A 13752-nucleotide genomic window follows, 5' to 3' on the forward strand; every position below is an offset into this window, starting at 1 on the left:
TTTCAGTCCCTGCCTAGTTGGTTAATACTAAGGCAAGCCACTAGTCATAATGCTAGTGAAAACACACCGATAGGTTTGCTGAAGGTGCTGTAAGTGCATTCTGTCTAACCTATTCTAACACAGTATTTTTTCCTTTGGAAAAAGCCTCAAGAAAAAGAAATAAGTTTGAGCCCTGATAACATTGGTGGCTGTGGCTGGTGCTTAGTGTGCCTTAGTGTTTGTGTGTATGTGTAGCCAGTATGTAGGTGTTGCAAATATTAGATGAAACAAATAATTATTTGGCTGATTTTGAGCTGTCCATTGCCCACCTTCTGTGCAGTGGCATCATGTAACTGTGCAATCAAATACTGGTTCCCTCTACGGTTTGAAATCCTCTGGTCGGATCTTCATCTCAACTCTCTTCAACGAATAGGTTGATCCATGCCATCCATACCAGGTGATGCCATCCATGTTCTTGGTGTGTTCTCCTTTGCGGTAGTAAACCCCATTCAGATTGGAATCTGTGCAGCAGTTGTACCAATATCCACCTTTTCAGAAAACAAATTAATAGGTTGCTGTTGAGCCATTTACTTAAAACAGGTATGTTTTGTATTAATAAGAAGAATTATTGCTCTTTCCTGAGGAGAGTGACCAGAATGCATCTTTTAATCCCTGGAGCCTATGGCCCTAATAGCTGGGATTGCAGGTAAATTCAAAACTTAACGTAGATACTAAATACATAAAGGCTTTACGGTTACATAGTCAAATTAGTCCAGTAGCTTTTCATTCAGTTGCTCATTCCTCTTAAAATATTTCCTTGATATGTTTCTGTCTCTGAGAGTTAGCATAGGAAATTAATCTGGGTTCTTAGCTTGGGCATCTTAAGGCATTTAGAAAGTTTCTGGACTCTGCAAGTAAGCTGCACTATTTTATTGAGACTGATACCAACAATTTTATTTGCATGTCGTGTGGGGCCACAATGGGGAAATGAAAAATAAAGGGCAAGACACAGTGAAGACAATTATCTTTGTGACAGACCTCATATAATAAATTGAATGAAGACAGTAACCTCATTAGAAGCTCTTAATAGAGTAGGAATAAAGATTAGAATTCAGATTGAACCTTGAGGTGTGTGTAGGATAATAATATAAGAGAATAATTACAAATCCCTAATACTAGAACTTGAAACCTCATAAAAATATAAGAAGAAATAAAAACCTTCTGGATATACAGGAATAACTTCCTGCATCACTGAATTGCATCAACATCTGAGATAGTCTGGCAGATTGGCAGATGTGCATAATGGGCTCAATAACAGTATGCGTAGGTGAGAGCATACACTAATCATTTGAAGAGTACTGGTGTTTATAACATACAGTCTGGCTCTGCGTAAATCGGCTTTAACTGCTGGATTTCCCACATAACCGGTAAGTGTGTATTCCAGAATTGGTGACCTCTCCATTTGCCGTCCAGATGCTACTTACTAGTTACTTGGAAGGAGAGAGTCTTGGGCTCTACATATTACCCAGGCAGCTCTCTCAGGACAGGGAGGTGTTTATGCATGTTTTACCTTTTCGGAACTGAGCACAGTCATCCACGCACTTGTCATTGTCCTTGTCCTTCGTGCTGAAGGCTGTGTTGTTGTGGTACCTTAGGGAATCACGCCCTGTGTTGCCAGTGTAGTTCCCCACAAAAAGTCGATAGCTATTGATTTCATTGCTCAGGGTGAATTGCTTATATTGTGCATAGCGTATGTTACCTTCCCAGTCCTGCCACAGAACAATGAAGAAGAAATAGGTCCTATTAGAATAGTTATGAAAAGACTCCACTATCTATGGTTGTGTACACTGCATGTTGCATATCTCTTCTCAGTCCTAGATTTTTCATGAAATTTTTCTGTCTCAGACTGCAGAAACTTATCTGTCAAGGCAAAGAAACTTTCCATTTCATATTTCCAAGTCTTATCTGCACTGGTATTAAACAATATGTATGGAAACCTGGTGCACGGCTCTTGCATTCAACATCCTTGTCTCATAGTGGGCTGCCTCAAGTAATTTTTTTATTCCTTTCTGAAAGAGTGGCTTTTAATATAAAGCCTTTCAGCTCACTTTTTCCGTTATACTTATCCCATCCCTCAAAGCTATTGTACTAGTTATTAACTAGTCTAAGTCAAACCCAAGCCTTTAGTAGACTGTAGAAATTGTTTGGGGGTGATACAATGCAAACTCTTTCATACACAGGCTGGAAGGAAGTGCTGCAAAAGGAGGAGACTCAGTCTTTAAAGCTTTATGGGATATCTCTGTGAATCTTTAAATCTGAGGTGGTCAGCAGTTTGATCTCTGTCTGCAGTGGGTTCTGCAGGATTCTCTAGAGCCCCACATGTTCCCTAAACCACAATCTGTATGCAGACAGAAGGTTGTCCTACTGACTTTGCATGCTGGATAGCATAATGCTGTCTTGTCCTTCTCTTGTAATTAAAGCATGCAAATTCTTTGGGCCTCCTATAGAGATGGGAGATGATATCTGCTACTAGAGAATCACTTTGTACTAAAAACCTTTTGCTGCTGAAATTGAGAGCTTATTAATTACCTCCAACTCCACTCGCAGAACAGTGGGGCGCCTTGAAAGTCGGTAGATATTTTCATTTCCCAGCCAAAAATCTCCCCGAATATTGCCAAATCCTTCCCTGTATTGTTTCCAGTCCCTATTGAAAGATGTCAAACCAACTTTACGTCTTTGGATGATAGTCCAGCCACCTCCATCTGTCTCCATGTCACAGAACACCTAGAACAGGGAAAAAGGCAGTGTTTACTTGTCGGTAGACTTGGGAAGGTTCAGCTCTCTTAACACAAAACAAGATATTGTTCCAGATTTCACAACTTGAAGAAATTCCTATTTTCTTTAAGTCATGGGAAAAATTCATTAAATGAACGCTCTTTCTGTTTTCCCTCTTAAATGTACACTCTCTCCTTCCTTGAAGTTTGTCTACGCTGGTTCAAAGTGCGGGGTATCATAACCCAGTATGTGCTTTTTTCATCTCTGTGGTAGATAAGTATTTCTTGATTATATTTGAAAAGATGTGCCGTATACATTTTGTACTCAACATCCTTACCTCCAGATCTGGGCTCCCCAAAAATTCATCAGGAGGTAACTTGTAAACACCAGAAATTCGGTAGTTCCTCTGGTAAAGTGATGAGCAGTCGTAGACAGCATCTACTTGAATCAGAACCAGAAAATAAGAATCTGAACAGCAAGAACAACTCCTCTAAGTGTAATTTCTGTAAAGCTTAGTTTGCAGTGCAAGGAGTAATTAAGTGAAGACGACTTCCCACAAGTCTAATGTTTTCCTGAAATAGTTTAGTTCTGATCGACGCATGCATTGGAAAAAGAGGTTGTAGTAGTGGGGCTTTGTGATATTTTCTTTCTTTCTTGGGGTTTTTGTTTTTGTTTTTGTTTTTTCTTAACCTCTCCTATCCAAAGAGACATCTTTGCGTTCTCTTCACATTGCCACTGTGTATGTCTGTGCTGGAAGGTAACAAGGTGTAGATACTTGCTGTCCACCCCCCCAAATAATAAAGGCTTATCTAATAGAATGTATAGGCCTGGGGCCAGATGCCTGTTTTGATTGTGTGCTTGAACAGGTTACCAAGTTTGTGGATGAGGCGTATTTGCTCAGCACTTTTTGTATTAGAGCCTGTGACAGAGATAGCTTTTAGCTGCAGTCAGTCTGTCCGTCTCTGTGAGGCTCCTTTCCTGCCTGTGCAGGAGCTGGCTTGAAGATGGTAAAACGCACAGCTATTCTTCTGAGGAGGGTAAGCTAGCTGAAGCAAGGCTTTATCCATTCTGACAGTTTTCAATTTAGTACAGACTGAATGTCTCTAACCTGGTGAGATGAGACACGTCCGTTTTAAATACCTTCTAGGACAGTTTCTTCAGTCTGTTACTGTATTTTTTCCAAACTTTTACTACAGCTCCAAAGAGATTAGTTATGGTAAAATTTTGTTTAAGACCTACTGTAAACAGTGGTGTGTCAAAACTAGCCAAGTGGAACTTTTTGTAAGAAGAATTTAGTAAATAGATTTAGTTTTTCCTTTGCATTTAAAAAAAAAAAAGCAAATGAGGTCTTTTGGCAAACCCAGTCATTCTGTGCAACAGCAGTCTCTTTTTAATGAAGTTTTAAGCTTGTTACAGTGAATTACATGTTAAGAGAAAAGTCAACAAAAGTCATCGCTTTTTTCTAGAGGTGGCTTTACAGATAGCTGACCTACAAAACATACCTGCATTCTATGTTTAGTACAGGCCTGTGCAATCACTGCGTGCAGTGAAATCTTCCCTCAGGGAAGAGAGAATTTTGAACCATTTAACTGTGTTCTGGCTAAGCTCATATCACAGTTTGCATCTTGCGTCATCTACAACCTTGAATTTTGGAGAATTATCATTCAAATAATTGATCATTCTTTTATTCTAGTTCAGAGATTGCCATAAAGGTACAATTACAAATCTCTGGTAAAGCTTAGAGAGCATTTCTAATTGTTTTACCAACTTCTAGTCCCCTGCCAACACTGTGCACTCAGGGATATTACTGCCAGAGCCATTCCCTGAAGAAGCCAGCTCCCTTTCTTTTTGGGTTGGTACTGTAGTGCTCAGCAAATAAAATATTAGACTGAGTTCCTCACTGTACAAACACAGTACCTGTTTATTTTTTCCACTCCCTGATAAGACATACAGATATTAAAATACAGCTGGATCTTTGGATTTTTGACAGATGAATTCAAAACTAGTTTTCTCAGGATCACCTACCTGCAGAGGTACTTTAAGCAGAAGTATTCAGTACTCGATAATCACATTAGCAGGACATGCTAGAATTAAGAACTAGTCATTAGTTCATTTTGTGCATTAAGAGGTGTATCTGGGAGCTTGGCGACTCCCTCCTTACCAGCTGAAGTTTGTGTGACCGTCTGAGCTGCCTGGAGTTGCATGATATCTATCTGGTTGTTCATTTCGGAGTATTTGCTCTCGGCATCAATGAGGCGGGACTCCATCTGCTTGGTGCTCCCTTCGAGCTCCATCACCTGCATCACCACGTTCACCCAGTCGCCTTCTTGCTTCTTGCTCAGCTCCTGCAGCATTCTGCTCAGGTTGGCTACTTGCAGCTTGAGCTCCTTAATCTCATCACAGCAGCCTGTCATCCTGGACTGTGCATTCCCATTGATTGTTCTCCTTTTAGGAGGCTTCTGCAGCAGTGCTGGATAGATTGCCACAGACACAGTGACAATGCAGAGCCACGCCAGCTGAGCAGTGGATCTTGCTGGCATTTTTGCTTACAGCAACAGAAAACTTGCAGCTGACTGCGGGTTGTCTGAACGCAGCTGGGATAGGTATGAAACTTTCTGCAAGTGCTCCAGCAGACTGGTACCTAGCTTTCTTCCAATGAAGCGAGTCTCTGAAGGTGGAGCCTGAAGAAGTAGCTTTTTTTCAGACCCCTCCTGTCAGAGTCTATGCACTTTGGAAGTCTGTCTCAAAGCATCTTATATACTATTTTTCTATTTACCTCCACCCCCCTGAAACTATGAAACTGGCCCCTCCCAGTTCATCTGTTCATATCAGGTGTTTACAGGGTGAAATTGGAACAGGTTTCAGCCAAGAAAGATTGGGAAGAGCAGGAGAGAGTTCACTCAGTTCTGTCTTGAAGGGGTGTAGGAGAGGGCTAGGAAACGAGACGAGTTTCCAGCAATTATTGCCTATTGGATTGTAGCCCTCTTGGTGACTAGTTCTGGCACTCAGTAACATAAGAGCAGTAGAGGTCCAGAATGTGAAAAGGCTGTCCAAACAGGATGAGTTTATGAAAGTTCAAGGAAGGTAACTCCCTAGCAGGTAGCCCTAGCTGCAACAAGTTCCACTAATTCCCCAGAAGTTGTAGGGGGTAACTGTATGCTTGCAGTATTTCTTAATTTAGAAAATATTTTAGTAAATTCATCAGTTCGGCATCTAATCCTCCTCTTGCTGGACACTGGTGACTCTGCACTATTTGTTTTGTAGAATTCAGTGCTGTTTTTTTTAGAGATGGGATATCTGAGGATGAGATGAAAAGAAGCTTGCAAAACATGTAAGTCAAAACCCATGCCTCTGTTTACTTAGAGTGGACAAGTGAAAGGACATTAAGTAATGCTGAAAGACAGTGTACTTAAAATTGACGAGATGTTTTTTTACAGGCAAGGTGATCTGTCTAACTTCAGTATTATGGAGGCCAGTTTATTAACAGGATTTTAAGAGAGGAAAATCTATGCGTAATTAAAATGTCCACAGTTACATAAAGTGTAGGTTTAAGAGTAAATCTTAAATCTTTCAACATCTAGAATATAGGTTAAGTATCAACTGGCTGAGACAGCAGCTTCCAGCCTCCTCTCATGTCTTTTAACAGGTCTAAAGTTGATTATAGCTGTTTGATCCCAAAGTAGAACTCTTTCAGCAACGGTGCAGCCTTCTGCAAAAGGTCTGCAACTTTTGTTCTAGATCCTTATGGATACGGTGTTTCCGCACAGGCCAGCTGCTCTGTAATTGCCCAACGTGTGGGTTCTTGCATCTTCCTGCAAAGACTGTGATAGCTGGGAGAGATAAGATGCAATGAAGGAGTAAATGGCTCATGTGTCTGCTTCTGGGGTAAATGCCATGAAAGCTTCTTGGTCTCCAAGAAAACAAAAGAAAGCTCCTTTTTGCTCTTTGTAAAAAGAAAATTAGGCAAACCCAACTAAGACATGTTATCCAATCTAGATTTCTTTTGCTGATCCAAAGTGGCTGCAAGATTTCTGCTTAATTAAAAAATATTAGAAAAGCTTTGCTGATCTGACATCCACTTTTAGAGAAACAGGAAGCACAATTTCTTGGTGGTACAGTTTCACTTCCTCCTTAGCTTTGTCACGCTTGTTGCTAGATGCTTTGTTTCTGCCTCTGCTTTGCACCGCAGCTGGCTAATAGTTTTTCTGTGGAATCATGATGAGAGACCCCACTGAGTGCAAAGATTTAGGAAGATTAAAGCATCAAAGCACTGAAGGGGTGGAATATGAATCCAGATGTTTCATAAACCTGAGTTTTTCTTAGAGGAGGAAGAGGGGATCTTTTGGAGGAGGTCAGAATTGGAGGTCTCCAAACAGGCAGCCATGAGTGTCTTGAGTTTTGTGGTGGATGACAGTCTGTGTGCTGTACTTCAGGCAGAAACCCCTGTAGTCTGTAATATCAGCTGGTGAGGCTGCTGTGTGGTATTGGTGACCTCAGATATTGTCAGAGATATGTAAGTGCAATTTGATTAAAGTACTGGGGGTACCTCCACAGCAGACCGTAGGCTTCAGTCAGGTTTTTGTCATGGACATTCCAGAAACCTTCCATAGCAAAATTGCTTTTTATACATCAGACCAGAAAGTGCCACTGCACACGGATAAAAGCCTGACCTTTTTGTTCTGCCTCTAATCCTGTCTGAGCCCTCTTCCAGCTGGAGCTTCTATCATTCCCAGGGGCAAATTCTTCTCAGGCTTCCTGTGATGAGAAATGTGTTTTTGTCGAAGTTGGAACAAAGAATAGGACAGGCCACGCTCTGCCTTCTCCACCCCAAAAAGCCACCCTGCTAACCCCTCCATCATGTTACATAGGACTCCATTCCATTCTGCTGCTGCTCTTACTCACTGTAACTCTCTTATCTGTCTTGTACGGTCTGAATTTCACACACACATCACAAGGGGCAGATGTGGAAGAGGGGAGTCACTCGTAGGTTCATGCCTACCCTCTTGAAACAAATTTTGGAAGGATCCAGGGTTCAGCCAAACTCTGTCGCACACAGATGTTACGAAACAGTACAGAAAGGCCTCCAAATCCCCTCTCTCAACTGGAGTAATTAATTGGAAATGAGACAGCCAGGGTTCTATTTTGGGTTCAGTCTCTGATTTGTGTATCGTAATGCAAGCCATCTTTTTTTGTGCACTTTGATTTACCTGTTACAGAGATAATACTACTTTGTTCTCTCACTTTGTTCTGTGTAAGGGGGTGGCAACAGACATATTATGTAGGAATGGATAAGAGCACAAATCTTCCCATCTGTCATTACTTTTGAGGAAGCATTAAGAGAGATTTGGGCAGTCAGATCTCCCTCTCCCTTGGCAGAGACCTTAGCCTTAATGGAATTTGACTTCTTTGTGAATATTTGAAAGATGAGTCTTTGCCTGTTGCATGGAGACCTGAGTTGTAGTCACTTAGGCAGCAATAGTAGTGATGCTGGGCATTGCCAGGTTAGATCAGCTGTAGAAGTTGACATTCCTGTTATATTTTGGAAAGAGACATAGTTTTAGGCATAGCTAGGGAGAAACTAATTCTGTGATTACTGGGTCCTAATCCTGTTTTTTCCTTTCGCCCAATACTGACAGAGAAATCTAGTATCATTTGGTTTGAAATCCATTGTCCTAGTTTTTCTCCATTCTATTTTGTATGTGGAAATAGTGTGCTACATGGTAGCATGAGATCCTGAAGTCAAGAACATGAGGCAAATCCTTTTTGACTTTGCTAATGATGTTGGTTTGAAGTGGTTTGGAGAATAGAGTCTAAACATGGTTGCAGTTAGTATGTATCCTATGCTTATAATGTTGGTTGATGTTACCAAATTCAAGTATATTAGTACTACTTGATTGGAACCAGACCTCTCTTGTCCCTGGAGGGCCAGATTAAATCAGCGATGGGTTTAAATGACTGCCTTCTCTGGGAAGCTGTTCTGGCAGGTGTATGTGAAGCTGAGACAAGAAGAAAAGCTCAGTGCCCTGTGGCTATTTATTTGGTAGTCAGTTATTGCAAAACCCTTAATATGCATCCGGCAAATGCTTAGAATCTAGCATTCCTGGTGCTTGCTGAGATGGCAAAGGCTCTCATCAGCTCTCTGCCGGCAGATCGCGGGAGTCCATGCCGTGTCTGTGAAATACTGCTTTCCCCTTCCAGGAAGTGTGAAACTGTTCACGTCTGGCTTTGGAGATGCTTATAAATGTTCTAGCATTTGCTCTGCTATAGCTTTACAGTAATGACTAAATTCCTAGTAAAGTCAAATAAATTGTTGTCTACTGCAAATAATTCTTGTAAATCCCTGAAGTTATATGGGAACAGGTGGAACAAGCGGGAGGGCCTGATGGGAAACAAAACACAGATTCTTCCTACAATCATTTGTGACTTCTTTTTTTATTTAATGTATCCTTTCTTTGCATAACCAATACACAAAGATTCTGGCTAAATATTTCTGCTAAATATCTTCCTTGGCATTTTTTTTTTCTTCTCTGCCTTCACTGAGTCTGGTTAATAAGGAATAGGTGATACAAAACCTTTTGCAGCCTGAGCAGCAGGGCTGGCTAAGAATTTTACTGTAACAGTTTTCACTGCTTTTCCTTTCGAAGCTCATGAATGTTTTTATTTGATTTACAGGCATTTATATAAAGATTGGGAATTTGGCCAGTTATAATGCCTGTGAGCAATGTGGTGTGCCCTTGCTGAAAAGCTGAAGGGGCTGCTGCTCTGGCCAGTAAGCAGTCAGTCATCACAACTGTTTATTGAAAACAGCTCTCTGCTGGTATTGGTTTCTCAAATTTACTTGTTCCCAGCATGGGAATAATTTTGAGTGGCATGGTGGAAATGCATTCAGTTTTAGAGTTGTTTGGGGGGCAATTGGTTGTTTTCTGAGGTTTGTTGAATCAAGGACTCAGGGATACCTGAACACAAATAAACTGTAGAATTGGGGAAACTGGCCAACAAAGCCAATTCTTTTTGCCAGAGGATTATCTGTTCCCCAAAGTATCCACAAAGTAGCAGTGCCTTCCACTTCTAATCCCAGAAGCAGGCTCTCAGCGCTTCTTCAGAAGGAGAAACTAGCTTGACTTAGGTTGGTAAAATCTGTGACATAGAGGAGCTTTTTAAACAAACTTGGGGAGACGGGAAAAAAGAATAGTTTGCCTTCTTGTCTAGACTTTGCACACAAGCTGCTTTATTGCAAAAAAAAAAAAAAAAAACCAAAACAAAACAACAAAAAAAAAAAGGTTTCTCTACCAAATTTTGAGATGCTTTCTGGCAATAGGAAATGTGTGTGTTCTGTCGCAGATAGGCTTGGGACCTCCTGAAAGGGCTCTGTTAAAAGAAAGCTTTTCATTTTTATGGGAATGTAGGGAAGGGTCCAGTCTCTTACTTCTACGTTCTTGAAAATTTAATATACTTTGAGTGACAGATAATAATGTTAGAGACCCTCAAAGATACTGTAAGACTGGAAAGCTCCAAGGACTATATAAAAGATAATATTTCTAGTAAACATTAGACATTTATGCCTGGGGTTTGCGGAGAAGAAAAGTCCATCATTTGAGTGCTCTTCCTGCTGAAGACAGTAAAGTTGTTTTTCATTCCCTGTTCGTGTCTGGTTTCTGTTTAAAGAGCCTTTAAAATATACAAGCAATAGGAGTATATTTCTCTTAAATAGTGTTCTTTTTTGTGATTCTAGATCAGTGTGCTACATTTTAGTCCTTTGCACATCTAAGACTTCCATTTTTATTTGATATCTTAATAAGCAAACGGTAAGTTTATGTAAAATTTCACTACTAATAAAATTCAAAGATTTAAGATTTTTGCCCAAGATTTATATCAGGGAGTTTGCCAAGGGTCACTTTTTCCAATTACTATGTCATTCCATCCCTACAAAATTTTTTCCATCAGAAGGCTTGTAATATTTTAATATCCCACTCATCATGATCATGCTACAAATAGGTTAAGGTTTGACAGGAGGATTGGATGTTATCCTGGCTACAGTACAGGTATTGATTAATAAAGGGAGGGTGGAAATTATCTGTAGTCTTGGACTTAACTGTCTTCTCCTCACAAAGCTTTCTGTGCCAGTCTCATTTCCTTATCCAGCTGCCCCTTACAGCTGCTTAAGATCTATAGGAATTAATGCTTTTGTTACTGTGACTGACATCAATTTTAATTCTGCTGTGCTGCATTGTGTAATTAGGCAGTGAGTCCAGGTGAGCCAAACTCATACAAAACTTTATTGATGGAAATCAGTTTTGCAACTGATTAATCCTCATTTTGAAGGAAAGTATAAGGATCTTATGTGGTTTCGTTGTATCTTCTAATCACTTTGTTTATTGCATAAAATGTGAAATTAAGCAGTGGGTATTAAACAGTGAAATTAAAGCATTAGTTCAAAGTATACCAAAATCTTGTTGATATGACTTAGGCAATCTTGTTATTTCTGTGGACTCCCATTTTAATAGTCTGACTGCAAACATGAGGACGGCTCTGTCTTGAAATAGTTTCAGACGATTTTATGTATATACATGTGGCATTTAAAATATATAATTTTGAAATATTTTATTTGAGCATTAATACTGGAAGACTCTGCCAGTCTGTACCAGGCAGCACAGCTGAATACTTACGCCTTTCCTGAAAGATGGCATCTGTAACCTCTGACCTACCAAACCTATACCTAAAAACTTCCAAGAAAGGAGATGTGGTAGTCTCCTTTTATGCCCTGCTGCTGAGTCTTCAAGTAAAGTAGGTGGTAGTGGTGGCTTTTTTCTAGCTTCTAAACAAAAATGAACAGGTGAGTATGTTCCACCCTCAGTGGATGTGGAGAACAATTGATCTTTGCCTTAATATTAAACTTCATATTATCCTGAATTAGGAACAACTGCAAGGAACACCACCCAGTAAACAAAGACTTAAGTTACTGTCTGCTGAGTTAGCCAGCAGCATTGTCTCTGTCTTGAGAGATGTTTTCCCACCTTCTCCTTTAATCCAGATGGATTTTGTAGTTATCTTTTTCCAGATACAAGGAGAAATCTATCCTCCTGATTCTAATCCGGTAAACTGCTCTGATTTCCAGCAGCAACACTGACTAAAACCCCCTGGCAACTCTGCCTGGCTGCAGTATTAGCCCTTCAGGGCCTCTTCTCTGTGCCTGGATGCTTTTTTGTAGTGTTGTTCATTCTGTCTGGTCTCCAGCTCTGTAGTGCTTTGAGTGTTACAAAATTCAAGAAGATTCTGCCGGAGCGCAGACCTCATCAGATCTGCGGGGAGAGGGGCAATGCCTTAATGGCAGGATGATTTCTAAACAGGTATTTTGAATGTGCTAACAGGACTCCATGTGGAAATGCTTTTCCAAGAGTAGTACAATCTGCTGGCCTGCTCTCACAGAATCTGTATGCAGAGAGCTGTGGGTCTGTTGAAAACACATTCCGATAGTGATTTTTTGCAACTGTCAATATACTTCCAACAATCAGAGCACACTGAATCCAGCAGATGAGAAAAAGCAGAAATCTGAGATCTTTCAAAACAAACAAAAAACCCCTCCAAAACACAACATCAGAACTTAATCCCCACATAAGTGTGTTTCCCTCAGCCTGTAAAACTGAATAGCAAAGTGATGGAATGATTACCAAAGTTTTATTACTCCAAAGAAATAGGTGAGTGAATGTTCAGCCATAGCAATAAAGCCCACTTTGATGCAAGAGTCTTGCTTTGGAGGGACTTTTGTACTGTTCCTGGCAGTTGTACATGTCTGTGTTTAGGTCCATTTTTGCCAAAGCAGTGAATGTTGTTGCTGCCCCTTCATGCCCCCCATTTTGTGTATACACTATTTTAATGCGGTACATCAAAACATTAAATAATTGACAGGAGATTTCCCAGTCAGTGGCTTATCATCTTTACTTGCTGTGTGGGCTAGACCATTTGTTACAAGAGAGTATATTTTATGATTAATAATGACAACACAGTATTATATCTACTGTTATGTGTTCTTTTAAATCAAAGTCTTTCTCCTTTCCCATCCCTTCTTTCCCTTTTGCTTAAACCCGGCCATAGACAGCCTTGAAACATTTAATTCTACATTGGACAGCCAAGAAAGTAAGAAACAATAAAAGAGTAATTGAGTGCACCAGGGAGCACCAGCAAAAGAGCAGTGCTAATTGTTGAAGAATAAAAGATAATGGCCAATTTTGTCAGGAAGCGTTGACAAAGAAAGATAAGTTGGAAGTAATTAACTGTCTGACATGCTGGAAGTGATGTGTCTGCCAATGGCTCTTTAAATCATCAGGATATGAAATGTACAGTCGTTTATCACTTTTATGAGGCAGTGCTGCCTAGCTTTCCCTTGGGAGGCGTTGGAGGTAGTATATTCTTTGACTAACTTGCTAAAAAAAGGCATGGATGTATTTCAAGTGCTACCCATTTTTGGGTGCCTGTCTTCCTGAACTGTGATTATGGTGTTTTCTTGATTTGAGCTCAACCGTTCTGAGGTCCTATTTCCAAGAGTATTTTACTTGACCTTCCCAGATACGCAGAGTGTGTCTAGGAGCTCCATTCTTTAGTTGTCAGGAAAGGAAACTTCCACACACAGAAGAAACATAGCACTCATTTGAAATTTTTCCCTGTTTTATCTGTTCAGAGTACTTCCTTTAATACTATAGATTTTCTTGTCTCTTACAAATCAACATGCCTCTCATAGGGGGGAAAAAATCTCCAGTCATTCTCATGATAGCAGGCAAGAAGGGGCATTTCTGGAAGCTGCTTTGTAAAATGGCAGGAGCTTCATAAAAAGTTTATTTCCTCTTAAAATTGGGGTTTAGCAAAGCACTGATCACTAAGCACCAGTATGCAGACAGAGCCATTTCTGATAGTAAGATCAGAAAACCAATGTGGAGAAAAAAAAAAATGATTTAAGAGAATAGCTGTACATCATGTTGCTGAACTGGAGAACCAGGCTCATGA

At 40.3% G+C, this 13752-nt stretch overlaps 2 protein-coding genes across 2 annotated transcripts in view; one reads left to right on the plus strand and one right to left on the minus strand.

Annotated features, from left to right (window-relative positions):
* The window catches only part of MTOR (mechanistic target of rapamycin kinase), a 61245-nt gene that overhangs the window by 16445 nt on the left and 31048 nt on the right, over positions 1-13752 (plus strand). The window lies entirely within an intron of this gene.
* Positions 171-5294, minus strand: ANGPTL7 (angiopoietin like 7; the record flags this gene model as incomplete). The annotated part of the gene is made up of 5 exons (XM_082493695.1): positions 171-527; positions 1550-1748; positions 2569-2763; positions 3092-3192; positions 4916-5294. The coding sequence occupies 5 exons, from the start codon at positions 5292-5294 to the stop codon at positions 358-360; spliced, it is 1044 nt and encodes a 347-aa protein (XP_082349821.1). The 3' UTR covers positions 171-357.

This window comes from Vanellus vanellus (assembly GCF_965231255.1).
Source record: "Vanellus vanellus genome assembly, chromosome: 20".
Classification (NCBI taxonomy): Eukaryota; Metazoa; Chordata; class Aves; order Charadriiformes; family Charadriidae; genus Vanellus; species Vanellus vanellus.